The 26,972-nt window shown below is 40.7% G+C and overlaps 2 protein-coding genes across 6 annotated transcripts in view; one reads left to right on the top strand and one right to left on the bottom strand.

The window, feature by feature from the left end:
- The window catches only part of fra10ac1 (FRA10A associated CGG repeat 1), a 67,377-nt gene extending 53,944 nt beyond the window's left edge, over window positions 1-13,433 (bottom strand). For 3 of the 4 annotated variants that reach the window (XM_063071703.1, XM_063071705.1, XM_063071702.1), the window contains exons 1-2: window positions 8,832-8,956; window positions 2,290-2,369 (exon numbers count right to left, since the gene is read on the bottom strand). In XM_063071703.1, the coding sequence (XP_062927773.1) occupies window positions 2,290-2,369; window positions 8,832-8,885 (134 nt within the window). In that variant the 5' untranslated portion in view covers window positions 8,886-8,956. Of the gene's footprint in view, window positions 1-2,289; window positions 2,370-8,831 lie in introns of all 4 variants that reach the window. The other variant, XM_063071704.1, reaches the window with a different exon arrangement.
- lgi1b (leucine-rich, glioma inactivated 1b) overlaps window positions 9,424-26,972 on the top strand; it is a 30,073-nt gene continuing 12,524 nt past the window's right edge. The window contains exons 1-5 of one of the 2 annotated variants that reach the window (XM_063071700.1): window positions 9,424-9,557; window positions 23,896-24,013; window positions 24,400-24,471; window positions 26,066-26,137; window positions 26,236-26,307. In XM_063071700.1, the coding sequence (XP_062927770.1) occupies window positions 24,407-24,471; window positions 26,066-26,137; window positions 26,236-26,307 (209 nt within the window). In that variant the 5' untranslated portion in view covers window positions 9,424-9,557; window positions 23,896-24,013; window positions 24,400-24,406. Of the gene's footprint in view, window positions 9,558-23,579; window positions 24,014-24,399; window positions 24,472-26,065; window positions 26,138-26,235; window positions 26,308-26,972 lie in introns of those variants that run through there. The other variant, XM_063071699.1, reaches the window with a different exon arrangement.

Here is a 26,972-nt window from a genome sequence, read left to right as displayed (position 1 = left end):
AAAGGTAGTAGGGATAGTCCAGGTAATTATAGACCAGTGAGCCTTCCATCTGTGGTGGGAAAGCTGTTGGAAAAGATTCTTAGAGATAGGATCTCTGGGCATTCAGAGAATCATGGTCTGATCAGGGACAGTCAGCATGGCTTTGTGAAGGGCAGATTGTGTCTAACAAGCCTGATAGAGTTCTTTGAGGAGGTGACCAGGCATATAGATGAGGGTAGTGCAGTGGATATGAACTATATGGATTTTAGTAAGGCATTTGACAAGTCTCCACATGGTAGGCTTATTCAGAAAGCCAGAAGGCATGGGATCCAGGGAAGTTTGGCCAGGTGGATTCAGAACTGGCTTGCCTGCAGAAGGCAGATGGTGGTGGTGGAGGGAGTACATTCAGATTGGAGGATAGTGACTAGTGGTGTTCCACAAGAATCTGTTCTGGGACCTCTACTTTTCGTGATTTTTATTAATGACCTGGATGTGGGGGTAGAAGGATGGGTTGGCACGTTTGCTGACGACACAAAAGTTGGTGGTGTTGTAGATAGTGTAGAGGATTGTCAAAGATTGCAGGGAGACATTGATGGGATGCAGAAGTGGGCTGAGAAGTGGCAGATGGAGTTCAACCCGGAGAAGTGTGAGGTGGTACACTTTGGAAGGACAAACTCCAAGGCAGAGTACAAAGTAAATGGCAGGATACTTGGTAGTGTGGAGGAGCAGAGGGATCTGGGGGTACATGTCCACAGATCCCTGAAAGTTGCCTCACAGGTGGATAGGGTAGTTAAGAAAGCTTATGGGGTGTTAGCTTTCATAAGTCGAGGGATAGAGTTTAAGGGTCGTGATGTAATGATGCAGCTCTATAAAACTCTGGTTAGGCCACACTTGGAGTACTGTGTCCGGTTCTGGTCGCCTCACTATAGGAAGGATGTGGAAGCACTGGAAAGGGTACAAAGGAGATTTACCAGGATGCTGCCTGGTTTAGAGAGTATGCATTATGATCAGAGATTAAGGGAGCTAGGGCTTTACTCTTTGGAGAGAAGGAGGATGAGAGGAGACATGATAGAGGTGTACAAGATAATAAGAGGAATAGATAGAGTGGACAGCCAGCACCTCTTCCCCAGGGCACCACTGCTCAATACAAGAGGACATGGCTTTAAGGTAAGGTAAGGGGTGGAAAGTTCAAAGGGGATATTAAAGGAAGGCTTTTTACTCAGAGAGTGGTTGGTGTGTGGAATGCACTGCCTGAGTCAGTGGTGGAGGCAGATACACTAGTGAAGTTTGAGAGACTACTAGACAGGTATATGGAGGAATTTAAGGTGGGGGTTTATATGGGAGGCAGGGTTTGAGGGTTGGCACAATATTGTGGGCCAAAGGGCCTGTAATGTGCTGTACTATTCTATGTTCTATGTTCTATGATAGTTGGCATAGATGTGGTGGGCTGAAGGCCCCAATTTTTTTGTTGTACAGGTCTAGGACTCTAAGTTAGCATACATAAAAATAGATATCAAGTTTTGTCTGATAATATTCATGGGAGTGCATTTGACATTTAACTGTATACAGGCATTTTATCCACATAGAAGATGCACAATAAATACAATCGAATAGTGGATGTAACAATTCTGGAAGGTAAATATATTCTAACATCCTACCCTAATACATTAGCTTTGTAGAAATATCTGCTGTTCGTTACCTGACTAGTTTTAAAAGACAACATTCAAATGTGAATACTGCCAAAATTAACAAGCTTAACCTTTGCACAACATTCTCTATTTTCAGATGTCCTTTCTAATTCTGTACATTAGCACTGTTAAACTGCATAAACATTTACCTCTCCCCCCCCACCCCACCAATCCCAGTCACATACCGAAGAGATTACTTTTCTATTCCTATTAATAGCGTTGTCATTTCTTTTCATTCCCAATCCCCAGGTCACTGTTTCAAACAAACACCCTATATACCTGGATATCAGTGCTCTTCATTCTTCCTCTTGTCATTTTTTGATATTGTATTTTATTCAGTATCTGTAGAAATTTACCATCTTTCTTTGTGGCAGAAATGATATCATAAACTACCGTTCAGGTAAGCTGTATGTTTCACTTGCATGCCATAATTTATGTTATCACTTCTGTCAAGGCAATGTCTTCTATATAAAAGTTATGTTCTTCATTTTCAAATAATATTTCTAATGGAAGTATTAGATTGCTCTTAGTTAATTGACATTTAAACAACTAACAAAATAAATACTTGGAGAAAATGTAACTCTTGCACAATGTTCTAAGATAAAGCGCAATTGTAATTTACCTTTGACTTTTACAATTGGATATCTCTGCTTCATTTTCATCATCACTGAATTCTGAGTCATAACCCCCAGCACCATGCTCCTGTGGACAAAAGAAAATAATAACCATGGAACGAACATGTACATCTAATTTCAAGACGTAAAATGTTTCAGGATGGAAAATGCTTGATAATTGTGTGTTTATATTTTAGGATTTAGAGAAATTAAAATTTACTGCAGAAACAGAAACCTTTTTGGTTGATAACACTTCCATTCATAGCACCTTCCTGCTCTTCATTTTATTATCCCCCAGAATTTTACCCCTCTTCAGTAGAAATCTGATAATCCTGTATATTTGGGACATTGATGGTAACTGACCAGTGGACTTTCTGGACTATTGGATGTCATGTGGAGTCTAGGACCAAAAGGCATAGAAGGACACACATCAAAGTTGCTGGTGAACGCAGCAGGCCAGGCAGCATTTCTAGGAAAAGGTACAGTCGATGTTTTGGGCCGAGACCCTTCGTCAGGACTTAACGTTAGTCCTGACGAAGGGTCTCGGCCCGAAACGTCGACTGTACCTCTTCCTAGAGATGCTGCCTGGCCTGCTGCGTTCACCAGTAACTTTGATGTGTGTTGCTTGAATTTCCATCATCTGCAGAATTCCTCGTGGAGGTATAGAAGGACGTCCATTTAGAACAGAGATAAGGGTAGTGAATCTGTAGAATTCATTGCCACGGGCATCTGTGGAGGGCAAGTTACTGGGTATACTTAAAGCGGACATTGATAGGTTCCTGATTAGTAAGGGTTTCTTGACTACACAGAGAAGACAGGAGAATGCAGTTGAGAAGGATGGGATAATCAATTAGCCGTGATTGAATGATGGAGCAGACTGAATGGGCTAAATGGCCTAACTCTGCTCCTATATCTGATGATCAACACGGACATATTGGGCCAAAGGATCCATTTTCATGCTGTACTACTCTAGGAAAGATGAAGCTGTGTTCTTCTATCTCACTTTGAGTTCTGTTGTAACAACATAGATGCCTAAAAACAGAAAGGTCAAAATAAGAATTGGATGAAAAGTCACAGGTCAAGATTAAGTTTGCCCTTTCAGATTAAACCAGCTGTCTTATCTGCATTCAGTTTCTCCAATATAGAGACCACATCATGGTCCAGTGCACAGCAGTGTAAAAGACTATAGAGAATGGTGGATTCAGTCAGTTCCATCACAGGTACAGCTCTCCCCACCATCACAAAATTTTTGCTAATTTAAGTTCCTGTAACTTATGTTTGTCATGCAATGTATTGCGCTGCTGCTGCTGAAAACAAGCTAATTTTCAAGTCTTATACTTTCCATTTATACCCGGGGTATGTAATAAATTTGTACTTGAGAATTAATGAGGTGTTTCTCAGGCTGCATTTGTGCATTTCAGCATTTGTAGTTTCATTGCTTTTCATTTCCTAGGGATTTTTTAATCTTCACTGACCAGGGAAGAAATGCTAGCTGAAAGGTTCTTATTCAAGAAGGACAATAGGTGGAAATGGGCCTTCGAGTCCAATGTCAGTGATGGGGGAAGATATTTGACAAAATGTGAGGGGAAGAATTAATTTAAAGATTTAGATTCAGATTTATTTATCACATGTACATGGTTCATTAAGGTTGTTATAGTTGAGGTTGGTAATGGGGACAAGCTCCCACTGATTATTAAATGCTCCCATGGGATGCACCTAAAGTAGTCTCTGACAACCAAGTCCAGCTCCTGGCCTTCACTAAGCCTAGCGGAAGTGACAGGTGAAGGGGAAAAGGCGGGTTACTGGCGCCTTAAAACCAGTCACTTTGGGTAGGTGGGGTTTGTCAGCCATGGTTGGCAGCTCATCTAGGAGAAGGAAAACTGATTTCAAACCCCTGTTGCCTTGCGGCTATAGAAGGCTTTGGGACTAAACCCTGAGAGTAAAAATCTGGAGCTGCAGTCATCCAGCTACATTGAATTCAACGCTGACTGGCAACTCCTGTGACATTGCTGGTACCAAAGTGTATTGGTCTCTGCCGTTCCTTTGGGTTCATCAGCTGCATGGAGAGGGGGAGCTTGCTACATGGGCAACAGCTTGCTCTTCATATCGTACTGCTTTAGTTTGTATACCTAGACAGCTAGGACGCAATATCCATAGTCAACTCTGACCGACAGAGGCTTCACATGGAAACGTAGCGAAATATGTTGTTTGTGTTAACGCACCTAAGCACGTGCTGGAAGCAGCCTACAAGTGTCACTACTCATTCTGGCACAAACATTGTATGCCCACAATACTCGGCAGAACAACACAGAACTCGACAAGCAAAAAGCAGCAAGAGCAGAAGAAGTCCTTTTTCTTTCGTCCCACACAAACTTCTGGACTTCTGATCGGCCTTTGGACTTCCATATTCAGTATTGAACCCTGGACTAGCCAATAATGGGACCCCAAACTCCAGACTAAACCTAATGCTAATCCTAAATCCGCTCTCTACACCTAAAACCATCCCTACGAATTCACTGCGAAGGCAGGGATTAATCGAGGATAGCCAGCATAATTTTGCTGGGGATAGATCTGATGAGTTTTAATTTTTTAAAGAAGAAATGAAACACATCAGTCAGGGCATTGTAAATGACGTAGTCTACATGTACTTTCAGTAAGATCTTTGATAAGGTTCTGTATGAGAATCTGGTCAGGTCACTTGGGGGTCAATTACAAGCATATTATGCTTTTGCATAATCCATTGTTAATAGCAAGATAATGTGCAGTAGGCCAGAATATACAAAATAGCACAAGAAAACCTAAACAAGAATGGTCACAGGCAGAAATGGCTAGTTCTGATAAAGAATGAAAGAAACAGCAATTTACCTAAAGTTGGAGAATTCAGTATTAAATACAGAATATGTGACACCTCATAAGACCACAAGATATAGGAGCAGAACTAGACCATTTGGTCCATTGAGTCTGCTCTGTCACTTCATCACGGCCGATCCATTTTCCCTCTCAGTCCCAATCTCATGCCCCCCCTCCCCCATATCCCTTCATACCTTGATCAATCAAGAATCTATCAACCTCTGCCTTAAATTTACAGAGAAACTTGGTCTCCAGAGCTGCCTGTGGCAACGAATTCCGCAGATTCACCACTCTCTCTGGCTAAAGAAATTCCTCCTCATTTCCATTCTAAAAGGATGCCCTCTAATCTGAGGCTACATCCTCTGGTCTTAGACTCTCCCACCATAGGAAACATCCTCTCCATGTTCACTCTAGCAAGGCCTTTCACCATTCGATAGGTTGCAATTAGGTCACTCATAATTCTTCTGAATTCTAGTGAATACAGGCCCACAGTCATCAAACTCTCTTCATATGACAAGGCACTGAATCCTGGAATCATTTTTATGAATATCCTTTGAACCCTCTCCAATTTCAGCACATCCTTTCTAAAATGAGGGGCCCAAAACTGCTCACAATACTCCAAGTAACGCCTCACCAGTGCACTATAAAGTATCAACATTACATCCTTTTAACTAACAGTCCTCTTGAATTGAATGCTAACATTGCATTTGCCTTTCTCACCACAGACTCAACCAGCAAATGACCCTTTAGGGAACCCTGCCCAAGGACTCTGAAGTCCCTTTGCACCTCAGTTTTTTTGTATGTTCTCTCCATTTAGAAAACAGTAAACCCTTTCATTTCTTCTACCAAAGAGTAGGATCATACAATTCCTGACACTGTATTCTATCTGCCACTTCTTTGGCCATTCTCCTAATCTGTCGAAGTCCTTCTGTACCCTCTCTATTTCCTCAAAACTACCTGGCCCTCCACCTATCTTCATATCATCTGCAAACTTTGCAATAAAGCCATCAATTCCATCATCCAAATCGTTGCTATATAACATAATAAGAATCGGTCCCAACACAGACCCCTGTGGAACACCACTAGTCTCTGGCAGCCAATCAGAAAAGGTTCCCTTCATTCCTATTCTTTGCCTCCTACCTATCAGTCACTGCTTTATCCATACTCAAGTCTTTTCTGTAATACCATGGGCTTGTAACTTGTTAAGCAGCCTTATGTGCGGAACCTTGTCAAAGGCTTTCTGAAAATTGAAGTACACAAGGTCAACCAATTCTCCTTTGTCTATCCTGCTTGTTATGTCTTCAAAGAATTCTAACAGATGGGTCAGGCAAGATTTTCCCTTGAGGAAACTATGCTGACAATGGCTTATTTTATCATGTGTGTCCAAGTACCCTGAAGCTACATCCTTAACAATCAACTCCAACATCTTCCCAACCACTGAGGTCAGACTAACTGGCCTATAGTTTCCTTTCATCTGCCTCTCTTCCTTCTTGAAGAGTGGAGTGACATTTGCAATTTTCCAGTCTTCTGGAACGATTCCAGAATCTAGTGATTCTTAAAAGATCATTGCTAATGTCTCTACAATCTCCTCAGCCACCTCTTTCAGAACCCTGGGGTTACACCATCTGGCCTAAATGACTTATCTACTTTCAGACCTTTTAGTTTCCCCAAGTACTGTCACCCTAGTAATGGTAACATCATACATTTCATGCCCCCGACGCCTGGAGCTTCCACCATACTGACAGTGTCTTCTACAGTGAAGACTAGTGTAAAATACTTATTCATTTCGTCCACCATTTCCTTGTCCCCCATTACCACCTCTCCAGCATCGTTTTCCAGTGGTCCAATATCTACTATTGCCCCTCTTTAACACTTTATGTATGTGAAGAAACCTTTGGAATCTTCTTTAATATTGGCTAGTTTACATTCATATTCCATCTTTATATTCTTAATAATTTTAGGTGCCTTCTGTTGGTTTGTAAAAGCTTCTTAATCCTCTAACTTGCAAGGATATTGGACCCCCTTGGGTTCAGGTGTAACCCCCTCCCTTTTGTACAAGACGTACCTTCCTCAGAAGAGATCCCAATGATCCCTAAATCTGAACCTCTGCCCCCTGCACCAGTTCCTCAGCCATGCATTCATCTGCCTAATCATCCTATTCTAACCCTCACTGGCATGTGGCACAGGCAGCAATCCAGAGATTACTGCCCTTGAGGTCCTGTTTTACAGCTTTCTATCTAGCTCCCTAAAATCTCTCTATAGGACCTCCTCACCTTGTCTACCTATACCATTGGTGTCAGTAGTACCAAGACTTTTGGCTGCTCATCCTCAGCCTGGAGAATGCCATGGACCCGATCCGAGACATCCCTGACCCTGGAACCAGGAAGACAACATACCAACTGGGTGTCTCTATTGTGCCCACAGAATCAAGTCTTATCTCCTGCTTGAACTCACCATAAGAGCTTTCTTCTACCATCCCTCCCCTAACTTCGCTGCTTCTGAAAACAAATTTGCTTTTCTCGCTTTCCCAGTTGTGACGAAGGATCCCAGACTGTAAGCATTTTGTTTTGCTGCCTGTCCTCCTTAGAGTTTCCTGCATTTTCTATTTTAGTTATATCCAAAATTGGCTTAATAATATAATTCAGAGGGTATTGGTGGCTGCTCTGTGAATGGAAATCTGTTACCAGTAGTGTATAACAGGGAATAGTGTTGGGATAGCTACTAATTGTTATGTATATTAAGAATTTGAATATGAATGTAGAAGGTATGATTAGTAAGCTCGAAGGTGACACAAATTGGTGGTCTGTTGAATGTGTGCAAAATAGCTTTAGGATGATACTCACAAGGAATTCTGCAGATGCAACACAAACGAAATGCTGGAGGAACTCAGCAGGTCAGGCAGCATCCATGGCAGGGCAGAGCATTGGCAGGTGGAATTTAATCCTGATAGGTTTTAGGTGAGGACTCAACAGGCTACAACGTGCACAATGAATAGTAGGGAATATGTTGGAACAGAGAACCAATATTCTCTAAAGTGACAGACACAAAATGCTGGAACTCAGCAGGTCAGACAGCAACTATGGAAAGGAATAAACAGTTGTTGTTTCAGGCTGATACCCTTCATCCCTGAAGGTGGCGGCACAGCTTTCATTAGGCAGCGCACAGAATGTAAGAACCAGATGTTATTGTGCAACTTTACTTTGCCCACAACTAGCATACTGTGTGCAGATGTAGTCATTCCATTATTGGAAGGATGTAGTTGCACTGGAGATGATGCAGAGAAGATATTGCCTGGTGTGGTGTGTTTCAGACTTAAAGTTGATAGAAGAGGGTTGTTTCACTTGGGAGTAGAGAAGGCGTGGGTGGGTGGAATGTGATGGGGGTACACAAAATAATGAGACACATCAATAGTGTGAATAGTAGGAAACATCTCCATAACACAGGAGTCTAAAACCAGAGACTATAGCTCTGAGGCAAGAGGTATGAAGGGGATACGAGGAGAATTTTATTGCACACAGTTGGCTGCCTGACGAGACTCGCCTTTAAGAAATACGCAATCACAGAGTATAGGTTATTGGCCACGTACTGGTAAACGGAATTAGTATAGACGGGTATTTAATATCAGCATCATCGCTGTCAACCGAAGGGCCTGTTTCTGTGTTGTACGACGATGAATTTAATAAACTTGAATTACACTTACATTTGAACGAGGAACTATTCTATGCGATTCTGTCATTTTACGAGAACGAGGCATTATTTTGCTATCTCGTACTCATTCCCAGCCCCCAACCCGAAAACGATTTAACTCTCAGACCTGAACAAGATCGAATTTCGCCCGGCGGCCGCTCATCTTCCCTCCGAGCTCAGCGCCGACTGGCCGCCGACGATGACGTCACAAAACGGCGACACGGAGATACCCGAACGACTCATTGAATCAGTGCCAGGCATCGCTGACCGAGACCTACATGGCTGGCAAAGTCCCCTGAGAAGCACGGCAGTCTCCTTACCCTGAGAGTCGTCTAGGTGTCCACTTTGCTTCATAGAAATCCCTGCACGCACATGTTTCTGTATATGCGTTTTTGAGGATAATGGGATCATCTTTGAATCCAGGGTCCACTTTGCTTTGTAGATATTCGTGCACCCAGCTTTTTTTTTGCTGTACATTTCATTTTGTTTATGGAGAAGACTGCGATCATCTTTGAATCTTTTCGCCTGGAAATCATTTATTTAGGATCTGGTGATTTCCGATTCGACAATTTTGGCGCAGTCGGCAAGGATGATGATGAAAAAGAGTTTGAAAATTCTTAGAGCAAAGAAGGAACTTTTAGTGGGCACTTAATAGGAGGCAAGAGCATCCTCCATCCCTGAATTGTAGGATAATTCGTCTGATTCTGCCTTCCTATACCATCTGAAGGAAGTTTTAAGAGTGAGAAGAAAACTATTTTACTTCATTTGTAGCGATTTCGTGCTAAATATTCTGGGTTGCAACTCTATTGATACCTTTTGGGCACAACTCCAGTAAAATAATTGGGCTCGTGACTCGACTGATACCTTTTGGGCACAGCTCTGTTTAAATAATTTGTGTTATTAGTCTATTTATACTGTGGTTCGATTCTATTGATATTTCAGGTGCAGCTCCGGTAAAAATTCGGGTCGTGTTTTGGATCATAATTCTGGTATATTTTCGGTCGTAACTCTAGTTATACATTTTGGGTTGCGATGCTGGTAACTGATTGACTTCTAAGTGAAGAGTACTCATTGACATCGACCTTGAACAGTGGCCAAAGTTGAGAAACAACCTGCAGAATCTCTAGCTGTGAGAGAACCGGTTGCTGTGGGTTTAAACGCTTACTTGAATATTGTATATGAATTTGATACGATTAACGAAAACAAAATCCGGGAGGAATGTGCTGTTGATGCCTAGTCTAGTGAAAATTGACTTACGAGTGATGTTGAAAAGATTTTTTTTTAAAGTGACGACATATGCCGGTGATATTAAATCTGAGACTGATTCTAAAATTTGGCTGGACGCTATCACTATTATCAGAGCTAAGAAAGCGCGAGTTTGCCAAGTTAGAAAGTTAAATAAATGAACTTAAATGCGAACGTGGCAAACTTGAGAATCAAGTGTGTGAACTCAAACGAGCTCATGGCAAATTGACTGAGCAAGTAGATTATCAATTAAGTAATCATGGGGGGGGGGAGAGGAAGGAAGAAATGTGTAACATACTGAAGGATCAGTATGATAGAGACAGTTAAAAAGTATAACGAACGACTCCTTGTTACCTACTGGGAAAACAGCATCCGGCCTTATCGAGGCGCGCTTTTCAGAGTTACAGGACAAACTGAAACAAAGTAACAGCGCACAGCAGGTACCTTCGGTGAGTGATTCTGCCAACCCAGTGGGCGAAGTTAACAGTGATGCAGCTTCAGTTGGAATGCAGCCGGAGTCATTCAGAATCAGGTTTATTATCACCGGTATATGTGGTGAAATTTGTTAACTTCGCGGCAGCAGTACATGATAAATATAGAAAAAAAATCAATTACATTAAGTATATATGTATATTAAATAGTTAAATTAAAATAATGCAAAAACAGAAATAATGAAAGTGAGGTAGTGTTCAACGCTCTGGATCTTTTCAAAGATTTTAAGTTCCCTGGCCCTCATCATATTTTTTACTGTGGATGTCCCGTCCCTGTACAACTCCATCCCCCATCGGGAAGGGTTCAAAGCTCTCCGTTTCATTCCGCACACCAGACCCAGCCAGTTGCCCTCCACCACCCCTCTCCTCCGCCTAGCGGAACGCGTCCTCACTGTTAATAATTTCTCCTTTGGCGCCTCCCACTTCAGACAAAGGATGTAGCCATGGGCACTCGCTCGGGTCGTGGCTATGCCTGCCTATTTGTCGGCGACATGGAACAGTCTATGTTCCATGCCTACACTGGTAGCTGTCCCGCACTTTCCCTACGTTACATCGACGACTGCATTGGTGCTGCTTCCTGCACCCGTGCTGAACTCGTCGACTTCATCCACTTTGCCTCCAACTTCCACCCTGCTCTCAAACTTACCTGGTCCATTCCCGACGCATCCCTCCTCTTTCTTGCTCTCTCTGTCTCTATCTCTGAAGACAGCTCCAGATGAATATCAGCTACTGATGAATATTAGAAACCCACGGACTCTCACAGCTACCTGGACCATACCTCCTCCTACCCAGTTACTTGTAAAAATGCCACTCCCTTCTCTCAATTCCTCCGTCTCCGCCGCATCTGTTCTCAGGATGAGGCTTTTCATTCCAGAATGAAGGAGATGGCCTCTTTCAAAGAAAGGGGCTTCCACCATCAACGCTGCCCTCAACCGCATCTTTTCACGCAAGCCTGCCCTCACCCCATCCTCCCGCCACTCTTCCAGGGTTAGGATTCATTCTTGTCCTCATGTACCACCCCACCAGCCTCCACGTCTAGCACATAATTCTCCACAACTTCCGCCATCTTCAATTGGATCCCACCACAAAGCACATCTCCCCCCCCCCAACCTTTCTGCTTTCTGCAGGGTTCGCTCCCTACGTGGCTCCCTCGTCCAGTCGTCCCTCCCCACTCTGGCATTTATCCTTACAAGCGGAACAAGTGTTACAACTCCTCCCTCAACTACCATTCGGGGCCTCAAACAGTCCTTCCAGGTGAGTCTATTGGGCTCATATACTGTGTCCGGTGATCCCAGCCCGACGTAGATTGGGAGACAGCTTCTCCGAGCACCCACGCTCTGTCCGCCAGAAAAAGCGGAGTCTCCCAGTGGCCACCCACTTTAATTCCACTTCCCATTCCCATTCCAATATGCCTATCCATGGCCTCCTCCACTGTCGTGATGAGGCCACACTCAGGTTGGAGGAACAATACCTTGTATTCCGTCTGGGTAGCCTCCAACCTGAAGGCATGAAATATTGCTTTCTCGAATATCCGGTAAAGCCCTTCTCCTTCCCTCCTTCACTCTTCCCATCCACTTTTCCCTCTATCACTTTATCTCCTTACTTGCCCATCGCCTCCCTCTGGTGCTCTTCCCTTTTTCTTTCTTCCATGGCCTTTTGTTCCCTCCTATCAGATTCCCCCTTCTCCAGCCCTGTATCTCATTCACCAATCAACTTCCCAGCTCCTTACTTCACCCTCCCCCCCCTCATTTCATCTACCACACTCAGTTTCTCCCTCCTCTCCCCCACCTTTCAACTCTACTCCTCATCTTTTGTTCTCCAATCCTGCTGAAGGGTTTGAGCCCAAAATGTTGCCTGTACTCTTTTCCATAGATGCTGCCTGGCCTGCTGAGTTCCTCTAGCATTTTGTGTGTGTTGCTTGGATTTCCAGCATCTGCAGATTTTCTCTTGCTTGTGTTTGTGGGTTCAATGTCCATTTAGAAATCAGATGACAGAGAGGAAGAAGCATTTCCTGAATCACTGAGTGTGTGCTTTCAGGCTTCCGTACCCACTTCCTGATGGTAACAGTGAGAAGAGAGCTTGTCCTGGATGATGGGGGTCCTTAATGATGGACACCACCTTTCTGAAGCACCCACCGCTCGTTGAAGATGTCCTGAATGCTGATGAATGAGATTTCTTTAATTGAATTCATTTCAGTCTTGGATGCTGGGGTTACCCAATATTAAAAGTCATAATAGTTATATTAATATGTATGATCATAATCTACATTTTTTGTATTTGTTCGGAGGTGATCATCACCAGAATAATCCAAACTCATAAGTGCGTCCAATCATGACATAATATGATAAATGCTTTGAAGAACATGTATATATTCTTTGATAATATATAACTGAAATAGTTTTTGATTACTCCGTAATGTAGATACTTTTAAGTTGTCCTGCCTCTGAATTTTCGATGTAGTGATTCAAAATGTGTGTTTTAGAATCGGGGGGAGGGGTGGATTTTATGGGAATCAGTTGTTCTTTATGCTTTTAATAAGGTTTTAATTGAATTAATGAGTTTGCAGTTTCACTACCATATGACTTGTGTTTTCTCCTGGTGGCAGAATGATACGTATAACTGTTTATCATCTTTCAATTTTTTCATTGGCTAAGTGTTAATCATGCTATACTTGTGTGTCTTCTGATAGGCCCTCCCTTATCTTAGGAATTTGCCTTAGCTCAGTATAAAAGTGTCTGTTTCTACAAAAATTGCCTTTTTAGTTCTTTGTTCTTTATTTTCTGCCCATCTCTTAGTAGTAAAGCAATTGCTCTGTGCCTGTTCCTTTGTTTTAAACTTTCAATAAATAATTGTGAAGCAACAAGTTTTCCACTCATTTTTGGACTCCTAAAAGAATCTGCAGATCAGAAATCACTAGGTCCATCAATTTGTTGTGACGGACCTCGGTGTACGGTTTCTCTCTTTCCAGATCTGGTATTAAAAAAAGCTGGTGTTGCTGGATATCTGCAGCAAAAACAAAATGCTAAAAAACTGAGAAGGTCAGGCAACAGCTGCATTATGTATAAGGCAGTTCTTTTTATATGCTCCAGTAAATGTGATAGCAATGACCTGAACTTGGTCTCCCAATATATGCATATAAACAAGCCGTCTGTGAGTGCATGTCAGTAAGTTTACGTTCAAGTTTATTGTCCTTCAACCATGCACCTGTATGCCACCAAACAAAACAATGTTTCTGTAGACCAAGGTGTACAGAACATATAACTCACACACAGCAGGTAAAGTGATACTGCCACAAGTGTTATTAGTGCAACTGAAGATGTGCAATTGTGTTTGTTTCCATGTTTGAAAATAGTCATAATATTGACATTTCTGGCATGCCCTTTGCTTCCGGACATGGAATTTGAAATTAAGAAATTGTGACTGATTTTTATCTCCACTGAATTTTAGAACTTCAAAAGGGATACTGCATTAGGTTTTTTTTGACTTCCTGGTGAATAGGAATTGTGGTGTGGCTGGATGGACAATTTGCTGTAGGATGGAGTCAAAAACAGTTATGATTGAAGAGTTTAAAGTGTTTCTTGCTGGTGGGCACTGACTGCTTCTTTGCCCTTAAAGTTTATTTCTGTTCTTGGGCCTTGGGTGTTTGTGTCATAAAGGACCTTAACAGATCTGTATGCATCATGGTTATCGAAAGCTGTTGGACCCCATTGTGCTCTTTTCTTCCACCATTTGCTCTTTTGGTCACTGGTTTTCTATAGAACTTAAAATTTCAGGTTCCCATGAAGTGGTTTCTTTTCTCTGAAGTGTGATTTTTCAATATGAGGAAATACTATTTCATTTAAAAGTTTGGAGGTGGTGTTAGGGAATAGCCTCACACAATAGCATTTCCTTTCGTGGCCTAAAAGGAAAATACATGGATTGCATTTCACTCACGTCTTGCAACAGGTATTCCTGGATCTTGAAGCCTGACAATCAATGATAATTGGTTGGGATAGTCCCTTCAGCTGAAATATCCCCTAGTTGATTACCTTGTAGCTTAAGTTGTATTTTGCTTTGATACATCCAGGTGACAGAATGAGACAAATATCAACACGCGTCTACACATATTCTCCGCATAGGGATACTGCATCAGGAGGTGGATGTCGGTCTCGCCTTTCTTGTGGCTTCAAGCAGCATATGATTCTGAAGTTCTCAGCATGTTGGAGAGACCATATTAGGAAAATTTTCTTTGCCTGTATCAGCCTAATCCAGGTGCCTATCTGTTAATGTTTGGCATCATGCATTCAGTTAACTGGCATCAGATGATCAAAACCTACTTTTTTTCTGCTGAGGACTCAAAGCATGTTTTATGTGGATCACTGTATGACAGCTACATGACTAAAAGGGTTTCTTGTTAGTACAAGAAAAGGAACTGATTACATACAGTTAGCATAGTTGTGCTGATGTTCCTCCGGAAGTAAATCGTATTAACATCCAGGACATTCACTAGATTTCAGTGAAAAGGAGCACCTTAGGGAGGCTGAGTTCAGACAATGACGGGAATCTCATCTGTCGCCCTTTAAGTTTCTTTCCCAGGAATAACCGTGGCCATGTAATGCACAGGAGTAAGTGACAGAGAAGGTGAGAGAAGGGTGGTTGGGATATACTCTATCCATTCCTTCCCCACCCTTTCTGCAGCTTAAACTTGCTTTTCTCTCTTCCTCAGTTCTGACAAAATATCTTTGACCTAAAACATTGACTTTGTTCCCCTCCATTGTTCACTGTCTTGCTGAGTGGATTTCTCTTTTCTCTTTTTATTATTTAATAATAATATTCAATCCACTTAATGGACCAGGACAAGAATTATACATGCTTCTTCCTGAAGCTAAAAGTAAGAAGCTTGTGATCAGCAAACAGAGAGGGAGACTGCTCAGTTATATCTGCAGAGCAATGTACCAGGCTGTTTGATGCAAAGCATATGAACAGCCCAAAAAATCTCTGTTGTTCTTGCTTTTTATCTTTTTGGTCAGAGAGAAAAGATAAGAGTGCAGATCAGCTGCTGACTGGACAAACTGAAAATGTCTGTACAGTCCTTTATGCAGAATACTGCAATGGCTTGTCAGTGGAATTCCACAGTTCTGAGCAAAAGAATACCGACTAAAACTTAAAAGCTTTCAGAAGTAAACGTGCTTACATGCTGAAGATGGTAGAAATCTGCAGCTATCTTCCATAAACAATAAATGATGGTATGTCAGTTGTTAACTTTAAATCAGTGGTTGATTTTTTTCTTAACTAAAGGTGGGTGTATGGAATTGGGTCACAGCCAGGATCTCACTGCATGGCGAAAAAGGCACAGGAGGTCAAATAGCCTACTTGTGTTTCAATGGTCATTCCTCTGGTGCATTGTGCATGCAAAGTAAACATGAAATTTGAAGAATTTTGGTAGTTATTACTTGAAATTTGGAGATTAAGTGGTGATTTGCTCAAAAGGATCTATTTATAAAGTAAATAGAAAATAAACTATATTCATTAATTGGACAACTGAGATTGAGAAGCATAACATTAAAACTGTGAAACAGGCTTTTAGAAAGACACTTTTATACACGTTACCTCCCAAATGTTTTTACCAACAGAATCTGGATTAATATAATTGGCATGAAATTTATTGCTTTGCAGCAGCAGTACACTACTATACACTAATAAAAAAACTATTAAGTAGTGCAAAAAGTATTGAGGAAGTATTCATGAGTTCATTGTCTATTCTGATGGTGGAGGGGAAAAGGCTGTTCCTGAAATCGTGAGTGTGTTACTTCAGGCTCCTGTCCCTCCTCTTTGATGGTGGCAATGAGAAGAGGGCATGTCCTGGGTGATAGAGGACCTTAATGACAGATGCCACCTTTTTGAGGCATCATCTTTTGAAGGTAACCTTGATGCTGGGGAGGCTAGTGCCCATGATGGAGCTGGCTGAGTTTACAACTTTTTGCAGCTTTTTCTGATCCTGTGTCATTGTCCCTCCATCCAGGATGGCAATGCAGCCAGTTAGGATGCTCTCCACAGTACACCAGCTGTAATTTGTGAGAGTCGCTGATGTACCAAGTCAATATAGCCGCTGTTGTGCTTCCTTTGTAATTGCATCAATATGGTGCGTTTTGGCACACAGGAACTTGAAGCAGCTTACCTTCTCTGCTGCTGATTCCTCAGTGAGGGCTTTCATTGACTTCCCCTTCCTGAAGTCCACAATCAATTCCTTGGTCTTGCTGATGTTGAGTGCAAGACTGTTGTTGCGACATGACTCAACCAGCTGATCTAGCTCCTGTACATCTCCTCATCGCCATCTGAAATTCTGTCCAACAATAGTTGTGTCATCAGCAAATTTATAGATGTTGTTTGAACTTTGCCTGGCCACACAATTGTGGGTGCAGAGAGAGTAGAGCAGAGGGCTGAGCATGCACGCTTGAGGTGCACGAGTGTTGATTGTTGGAGAGGAGGAGAAGTTATTTCCAATCTGCACTGACTGTGGTCTCCCAGTGGGGAAGTCAAGGATCTAGTTGCGGAGCAAGGTACAGAGGCCCAGATTTTGGAGCTTGTTGATTAGAACTGAGGGCATGATGGTATTGAACGCTGAGCTGTAATCAATAAACAGCAGCCTGACGTGATTGTTGCTATAGTCCAGGTGTTCCAAGACCAAGTGGAGAGCCAATGAGATTGCATCTGCTGTAGATCTATTGTGGTGATAGGCAAGTTGCAGCAGGTCCAAGTCTTTGCATAGACAGGAATTGATCCTAGCAAGGACTAAACTCTCAAAGCATGTCTTCATGGTAGATTCGAGTGTAACTGGGTGATAGTTGTTGAGGCAGCTCACCCCACTCTTCATTGGCACTGCTATGATTATCACCCTTTTGAAGTAGTTGGGAACCTCTGACTGCAACAGTGAGAGATTAAGGATGTCCTCGAACATTCCCACCAGCTGGTTGGCACAGGCTTTCACTGCTTTGTCAGGTACACCATCAGGGCCTGATGCCTTGTCAGGGTTCACCCTCTTGAACGATGTTCTAATGTCAGCCTCCGAGACGGGGATCACAGGGTCACCAGATGCTGCAGGTGCAGTTTTATTCTCCCTTTCAAATGCCTGCATAAAAGGATTGAAGCATCACGGCCATTCATAATGTTAGTTTTCATTTTGTAGGAAGTAAACCCCACAGAGCTGACGTGCATTTGCTTCTGCCACTAGCTTCAACTGGAATTGCTTTTCCCCCTGTAATATAGCCTTCCATAGGTCGTACATGGACTTGTTGATTAGTTCTGCATCACTGGTCTTGAGTGTCACAGACCTAGCCCTCGGCTGACTACGAACCTCCTGATTCATCCACAGCTTTTGGTTTGGGTATGTCTGGTCTGTTCTTGAAGGCACACACTCACCCATGCAGATCTTGATGAAATCGGTGACAACTGTGACACATTAATTCAGATTCGAAGATGAGCCCCTGAATGTTGTCCAGCCTCAAAGCAGCCCCGTAAGTGCTCCTCCGCCTCCTTCACCACTGCCTATATGCTGGGAGTGACTGGACTTTCCAAGTGTTCCAAGGTCATTCCTCTGTTAATGGCAATAGGTGCTGATAGTTGATAGATTTTTATCAACCAGAATTATTGAGAGACATAGGACAAAGTAAGTTGTACTATAGGTTACACATAAGTTATTATCTTGGGAATCTGGGGCTCCACAGGGGACTGTCTTGTCTCCCTTTCTCTTCACCATTTACACCTCAGACTTCAACTACTGCACAGAGTCTTGTCATCTTCAGAAGTTTTCGGATGACTCTGCCATAGTTGGATGCATCAGCAAGGGAGATGAGGCTGAGTACAGGGCTACGGTAGGAAACTTTGTCACATGGTGTGAGCAGAATTATCTGCAGCTTAATGTGAAAAAGACTAAGGAGCTGGTGGTAGACCTGAGGAGAGCTAAGGCACCGGTGACCCCTGTTTCCATCCAGGGGGTCAGTGTGGACATGGTGGAGCATTACAAATACCTGGGGATACGAATTGACAATAAGCTGGACTAGTCAAAGAACACTGAGGCTGTCTATAAGAAGAGTCAGAGCCGTCTCTATTTCCTGAGGAGACTGAGGTCCTTTAACATCTGCCGGACGATGCTGAGGGTGTTCTACGAGTGTGTGGTGGCCAGTGCGATCATGTTTGCTGTTGTGTGCTGGAGGAGCAGGCTGAGGGGAGCAGACACTAACAGAATCAACAATCTCATTCGTAAGGCCAGTGACGTTGTGGGGATGGAACTGGACTCTCTGACGGTGGTGTCTGAAAAGAGGATGCTGTCCAAGTTGCATGCCATCTTGGACAATGTCTCCCATCCACTACATAATGTACTGCTTGGGCACAGGAGTACATTCAGCCAGAGACTCATTTCACCGAGGTGCAACACAGGGCATCATAGGAAGTCACTCCTGCCTGTGGCCATCAAACTTTACAACTCCTCCCTTGGAGGGTCAGACACCCTGAGCCAATAGGCTGGTCCTGGACTTATTTCATAATTTACTGGCAGAATTTACATATTACTATTTAACTATTTATGGTTTTATTTCTATTTAATTATTTATAGGGCAACTGTAACGAAAACCAATTTCCTCCGGGATCAATAAAGTATGACTATGACAAATCATGAACCAGCCTGAAAAAGTTTAAAATGTCTACCCTAGTTGCTTTTTACCAAATAAAACATCTATCCCAGTAATTCTCAACCTAATTGACCTAGTAGGTTACACTTATAGCCCCAGTGTCTTCTGTGGTGTACCTACACTACTTTTCATGTATGTACATAAAAATTGTTTGTCTGTTAAGCAGCAATAATACAAAACTATTCAATGTCTGATGCTTCTAATTTCTTGATGTCAAATACATACTAACTGATATTTAAATGCATAAACTAAGTAAAGTTACATTATTTTTAAAATAAATCCCGGTTGTAGTTGTGTACTGATTAGGTTGCCTGCATACTCAGCAAATCTATGGAAGAGTAACTATAACAGGATCAATGAAAGATCAAGAAGAGTGCAGAAGACAGCAAACTGTGAAAATGTGAATATATATATATATATATATATATAGCAATAGGTCATTGATGTGATTTAGAAGTCGAATGTTAAGAGGAAATTTACTTGGTGCAGATTGCAGTGAAAGAAAATTTGTAAAGAGTATTTAAGAGGAAATCTAGAACAACTTTCTGCAGCCCAAAGAAAGTTGCAAATGGTCACTGGTGCCATCTTGTTGCTAGACATAGCTAGTAGGGAAACATAGTAGAATTATGTCTACTAATGATGTACCAGGAAGCTGAGATTTATCAGCAGGATGTGATAAACTGTTCACAAACAAACAACAATTTCATATATGTATTCTTATCATAAAGGTGAACAAAATCACTGAATTCCTTGTCCTACCTGCCTACTGCTGACAATATAAAATGTCTTCATTTTATTGTTCATGGTTATGTAAGTATTACATCTATATACTTTATTAAGGCCATTGAGGATTTGCACAATTGGGTAGTGAATAGTTTCTAATCCTGGCGATCGCAATGTGGAAAGATATTGCATTTTTACAATTCTACTAGTCCTCAGCTACTCATTTATATCTGTGCTGCGGATGTGCACAACACTACTTTCTGTTATCAGCGGACATTTTATTGTTTCACTGTATAGCAATAAAATCTGCTATAAATCTAAAATCTAAACTAAAATCTGGAGTGGCCAGATCTGCAGAAAACTGCATTGGTGAAAACTTGATTCATATTTCTTTCATTTAGAAGGAATATCCAAGTTTATTCATAATTGATGAAAGAGTAAAGAGACGGGCCCAGGAAAATGGAGCAAGATGGCACTAGTGAACTATGGCAATGTTCTGTGGGCTGCGGACAATATTTCTAGATGTACTTCTTTCGAGTGAATCTCACTGAAATCTGCAACATGTAATTCCCCTTTAAGCAATGTACTTTTAAAACAACTTAATGGTCTACAGATTTCACAATCTTCTCAAGGACTTGGCAGACAAAACAGCTATAACACCTTTATGATGTTCATCGCCATGGCCGGAAGTGAGGAGACTGAAATGCGGAGAGTTGAGACTGTTCTGCATTGGTTGGACGGGCTGAAATAAAATCCTTGAAACTGTTGTTCATTTTATAATTTCTGACCCATAACTTCATACTGCATTCTTCAGTGCAAAAGTATCTGAGAATTGTTGACTTTTCTGTTTATTTGGCTTGCCCACTTTTCTGTCACATAAATCCATTTTTTATCTTGTGCACTAAAACTGGAAGCTGGAACTGCAACAATTTATTTTTAAACTTTTAAAAGACAGAAAATAAATTCCTCAATGGCAGGCAAGATAATAAATTTAAAGGATTTAAAAACGTAAATACGAGGAATTCTGCAGATGCTGGAAATTCAAGCAACACACAACAAAGTTGCTGGTGAACGCAGCAGGCCAGGCAGCATCTCTAGGAAGAGGTGCAGTCGATGTTTTGAGCCAAAACCCTTCGTCAGGACTAACTGAAGGAAGAGCTAGTAAGAGATTTGAAAGCTCTCAAATAGAGATGCTGCCTGGCCTGTTGCGTTCACCAGCAACTTTGAAATTTAAAGGATTGATTCTTTGAAGGACTTTGCAAATATTAAGTGCAAAATGTTAATATATATTTTAACAAAGCACCCCCAATAAGTGTGAGAAGATCTAACAAAATCATTTGTACCTCGAAGACTACAGAAGATGCCCACTATTCATGAATTTAATTTTTGTAAAACTACCAAAGGGTCTCAGTGCAATTAAAGTTACAGATCTTTTTACATGTTAATAACATCTGTTAAAGGGAGTTCTCTCTACTTTGAGTGCATTCCAGTTTTGTGTTCCCATATGCGACTTTTGGATATTAGCAGTTCAAAATTACTCTCTTCACCCCAGTCATGTTCTTGTTCCAGCAGCTGAAGTTTCCACATTACTGTTGACAAAAAAGTAACACGGCAAGCTTTGTTGGTCCAAATTTTTCCTAAATAGGATCTATCGCCTGCACTTGTCTGAGTGTTCCCACTTCCACAAAATGATCTTCTCTGTATTTAAATAATATGCGGAGTGAAACGCAAACCACGGAATTGTTCTGGAAGCCTTTGATAGATGGCAAAGCCACACACCCTGGCTTGCCATCTCTTAAAGCTGTTAAAGTTTTCTGTTTTCTGATATTCCAAAACATTTAAAAGCCTAGAAATGAAATATCGTATACATGAACAAAATTACTTATAGTTGCAAACACAAATGGTTAAAACATTTTTAACAAAGTGTAGATTATTGAAAATGTTGTAACTTAAATTTTACGCTACTTAGCCTACAGACCTATCAAATGACTGGACTCACAAATGTAATGTCAGGTCAAATCCATCACAGATTCCTTGGAGAAAGTTAAGAGGAACATTAAAAATCTGTTTCGCTACCTTTGTTCTTTATGGGGCACACATGAACATCTGAGAAATTGCAAGTGAAGTGTGGCTTCTAAGATTAAGATTTATGCAAGTACATCAAGGTCTTGAAACTTGCCATTATCTATGCCGGGAAATGCCAGCAATTTAACCACACAATTGAGTCTTGGGAAATGTGAAAATGGCTGCTTATCACCACTGTGATATACTGTATGCTCTCACATGCTGCTATGATGATTTGGAATTTGATTGGTTTATTATTGTTACATGTACTGAGGTATGGTGAGAAGCTTTGTATGTACTGATCAAATCATTACACAGTGTACTGAGACATTATAAGGTAAAACAATCATAGAATGCAGAATAAGGTTCAACAACTACAGGGAAAATGCCATGCAGAAAGGCAATAAGGTGCAAGATCATAATGAGGTAGGCCGTAAAGTCAAGAGTCCATCTTATCCTATGAGGGAAACATTCAGTAGTCCAATAACAGTAAGGTAGAAGCTTTCCCTGAGCCTAGTGATATGTGCTTTCAGGCTTTTGTATCTTCTGCCTGATAGGTGAGGGGAGAAGATAAAATATATAAGATGGAAGGATTCTTTGATTATGCCGGCAGGTCTTTGGGTAGGTAGAGCCTCTGTACAGTTTGGCCCTGGGGGGTAGGTTCCAGTGCTCCTCCTGTTTGGATGTTCCTTACCAACGGTCTGTGATGCAAGGTCTCTAAGTTGGGTTCTCCAGTGTAGTCAAGGATGGCCTGGAATCCGTGAGGTTGGTTCTTCACCCCTGCGCCATCTTCCATGTGGACGGACCATTCCTAGGCCTTGCTGATCAGTTCCATTTGGGTCTGTGAGTCAGGTTGGTAGATCAGCTTCTGGAGGTCAGAAGATCACCAGATCTGTAAGAAGATTTAAAAGAACCTTATTAGTAATTCTTAGATACATAGGATTTAGATTTAAAAGAGTTGAACAATTAATTACAGAAGTAATGAGTGGATTTGCAGAAAGCTGCTTCCCTCAGGACTCTTAACGCTCTTTTCAACTCCGTCTCCACCCTACTCCTACCACCATTCGATAGATTTAGGTTTTTGGAAGCAAGATTCTTGTTTGAAAGACTCCCAGTCGTTTGCCAGCACCCCATTTAAGAGAGCACTGCAGATGAAATAAAGCAACAGTGCAGTAGTAAAATCCATTCTTTAAATTTTTCATTGATCACTACTTGACACACTTTGCGGAATCTATTTCCTAACAAAAATGCAGGCCAGAGATGTTAAGGAAGATCAACATTGCTTTCATTAATACTGGTTTTACTATGTTTTATACAATGTTTTAAATAAATAATTTTTAAAAATCATTTTTTTGCTTGAGAAGATGCAAACAAAACTTTACACATTTGGGCTTTCATTTTTGTATATTCAAAACGTTTGACGTTGACTTTATTTTTTATTATTATTACTGTAATCCATGCCAGAGTTTTGGATTCACACAGAACCTGGGCGTGGTTCTGGACTAATACATTGGCTGGGATAAAGACTTTTTTGCATGTGTACAGAACTGATTTTATATGCAAGCAGTTGTAAATGGAAAGTCTTTTAAGCGATGAGGAAAAAGGCAATTTGAGTACAATGCATTGTGTACCAAAACAGCAGTGAAGGAGCTTTCTTGAGTTTAATATATGCTCACTAGATGGTGTAATCATTACTGCTTGATCAAAACATTGTGGGAAAGTTGTTTTGCCAGAAAACAAGGCACAGAAAGCGGCAGGAATAGCTTACCTTCAGAAATTTTCACCGCAATCATTGTTCTGAATGGATTCATAATGGGAGATGCTAGTAAATTTACAGGACGAATCACTCTGTTAGTCTGCATACTGAGTCTGCTTTTTTCAAAAATAGTTGCCAAAAGACCCAGACCAGTAAGATGTCCTGAAAGTTGTATATGTACCGAAGAAACAGCCCAATGTTACAACAGAAAATCGATTCCTCTGAGTTTTCCCTCAGGAGTAGTTAATTTGTAAGTATTACATCACCAGAACTACAATAGTTTTACAATAATCTGAAAATGTAAGCAATTTTGTTCTGTATACAAATTTACTGAACAATTCTATGATATTTAGAAAATGATCATCTCCGGCACTAAAGTTTGTGTTTGGAATAAGCTTAGTGTTTTTTCAGGCAATGTAATTTGGAACACATTTTATATCAGAATACTGTTGTTAAGAATTATTTTGAAATATTGCAAAATAACAAATAAGTCTGCTTGATTGTAATCATCAAATTGTACTTTATTTGAAATTGCGTGCAGTTTTAAAAAATTTATGCGTGTTCATAAAGCAGAACTTTGCTGTTTTGAATGCCTCTCAATTTGATTTGATTTATGTCAGCTTGTTTTATTTGTAGGTCATTCATGAACTCTGCTTTCCACGAAATACCAGAAAGAAGCTTTATGAATTTAAAGTCGCTCCAGCTTCTGTGAGCTTTTTTTTAAATCTCGCAATTGTTGGCATAGTTCAGAAATGGTTCTCAGGGTTCTTTGAGAATAAGAGTGAATTGTTTGTGAGTCTGTCCAGCAATGCAGCACTAATAGGTACAAATGTTTCAACTGTGGGCTATGTTTTCTATTTCTTAAGATGAGGAGCAAACCTAGCCCCCTATATTCTGATATCTTACTAGGTGGAAAGCTGGTTGATGGTAAACTGCGTACTAGTAATCTAATACTATTAAAAAGTGCAAAATGGAAAACCACATGTTTTGCATATTATAGAATAGGTTTTGCATGCTCATGTCCTCTAGACAAGACTGCAGAAAAATAGCCAGTTGTAATGAGCTCTGCAGAGGCTAGTAGTTGTTATGCTTTTTTTAAAACATAATTAACCATTTCTTCATTGTCAAATTATTGCCCTCTTTGGCTGAACCTTTATTTATCACTTATTATTGTCGTGTCATCTTGTACTGCATTAATGCTAATTGTTTGAAATACAGTACTTTATAACAGCCATTGCATTTAATCTCGCTTCATCATCAAAATGAATTTTTAATATATTGTAGTAATAGAAATTCATATAATATGACTGAACTGCTCAAATTAACCTAGTAAAATGAATTGTTCAATAACTTCAATTACCATTTATTTACTTGGAAAGTTTTTTTACATTTGTGGAGCTTATGCGAACTCTTGGAAGATAATAATTCAGTTCTACCAAAATTAATGTCAAATAATTAGGTTGCATCTGTTAACTTTTAATATGTTTTGAGGATTCATTTTAAACTTACATTTTTTGAATTTCTTTTTGTTACTGGTGAACCAAAAGTGAAGTCTTTTACAATAACAGGTTAAAATTAAGAATCAGAACAGGTTAACTTCTGAGAAGAGGGTAAGGAGGAGGAGGATGAATAGGGCTTTCAGCAGGTGGCCATATGCACCAGGGAATTCAGAAAGCACTTCTCTTGCCTGAAGCTCACCATCAAACAGTACATGCATCAACAAGCTTTCAGTAAGGCCGTCTTTACTGATATAAGCCAGGTGTTTCAGCTATAAGGCTAACTTCAATTCTGACTGACAAACTCTGTGCTTTAATGCCGGAGTGACCACACTGGATGCTTTCTTGGAGATATGTGCAACAAATCACAATTCATCATATGCTACTCAAAAAGGAGGATGTGGATGCTCTCTATTTCTGGAGAGCGGAAAATAATGATTCCTTGTCCGAGAGCTGCAGACAGGGGAGATTCGTAAAAGTCATGGACATCCCTATGGTGTGCAGTGCAGCTGCTGAAATGCATTGCATTGCACTGCAGGAAATTTATCACCATTGAATGGGATTCTAGTCCCATAATAGCTATACAGGTCATCCCCTGGTTACTTCAGGGTTCCATTCCTGTGAACTGTTTGTAGCTGGCAAGTTGGAATTGCAGCCAGGGATGTCCATAATCTTTATGACTCTCTTAAGGAGGACTTTACAATCAACTTTAAATTGCCTAATGTAGCTTTGAAACAGTAAGTTATGAATTGAGCTTTAAAGATTTTTATGATTTTGTAAACTTTAATAAATTGTCTCTTTGACAGTTTGTTCACTTCAAACACATTTTATTTTATTGCCAATGATGCATTCAAGGGACTCGATCGCCTAGAATATCTGTAAGTAGATACTAAATCTACCTATTGGAATAAAATCCCACATCACATGTTAACATTTTATTATAATATATTGTTGTTATTAATACTTTTTTCTTCAGCTTTATAGAAAATAATAAAATCCAGTCCATTTCAAGACATGCTCTCCGAGGACTTGAGACTCTAACTCATTTGTAAGTTCATTTCTGTTATTTAATCAGTAAACATCCATAGATCAATGTTGAATTTGGACTTTTAAAGTAAATACAAAATTATTACAGTTATTGGGGTTAATGCTGCTCAATTGTTTATTAACAATATAATTGCCAACTCAGTGTTTCTGTTTGTGTTGATTAACTCTTGCTTTTTGTTCTGATCAGTAATCATTCTACAAATGGCAACTTAAATGTATGTTGACAAGATGTAATTGACTACAGCAGAGATTTAAGTGATTAGGTGTTTTCCTCATATTGACAAACCTCAATTTCCTATTGAGATTGAAGAAAAGGGATCTTGTTGCTCTCTATCCATTTTTTATTAGGCCAGATTGTGCTGGATGCTGGAGGCTGCCTGTTCTTTGAGATCATTGTCTACTGATACAATATATCATTCTTCAAAAGCAAGATGTAGATTGCAACAGAGTTCCATGTAACAAAGTGGAGAAGCCCTTTCACCAGGTTACCCCTCATGGGCTTTGCAAATAACAAGGCCGAGAGAGAGTTTTACTTCCTGACAAAGCTGTAAGGAAGCAAATTTCATAGGTGTTTAAAAGCAATTAAATTTGAAGCAGATAATTAAAAAATCTAAAGCTCATACTGTAAAAGTGTTAAAAAACGTAAAATCTGAACACCATTAAAAA

The sequence above is a fragment of the Mobula hypostoma genome, chromosome 19 (assembly GCF_963921235.1).
Source record: "Mobula hypostoma chromosome 19, sMobHyp1.1, whole genome shotgun sequence".
In the NCBI taxonomy this organism is placed as follows: Eukaryota; Metazoa; Chordata; class Chondrichthyes; order Myliobatiformes; family Myliobatidae; genus Mobula; species Mobula hypostoma.
This window is presented reverse-complemented; position numbering and strand designations above follow the sequence as displayed.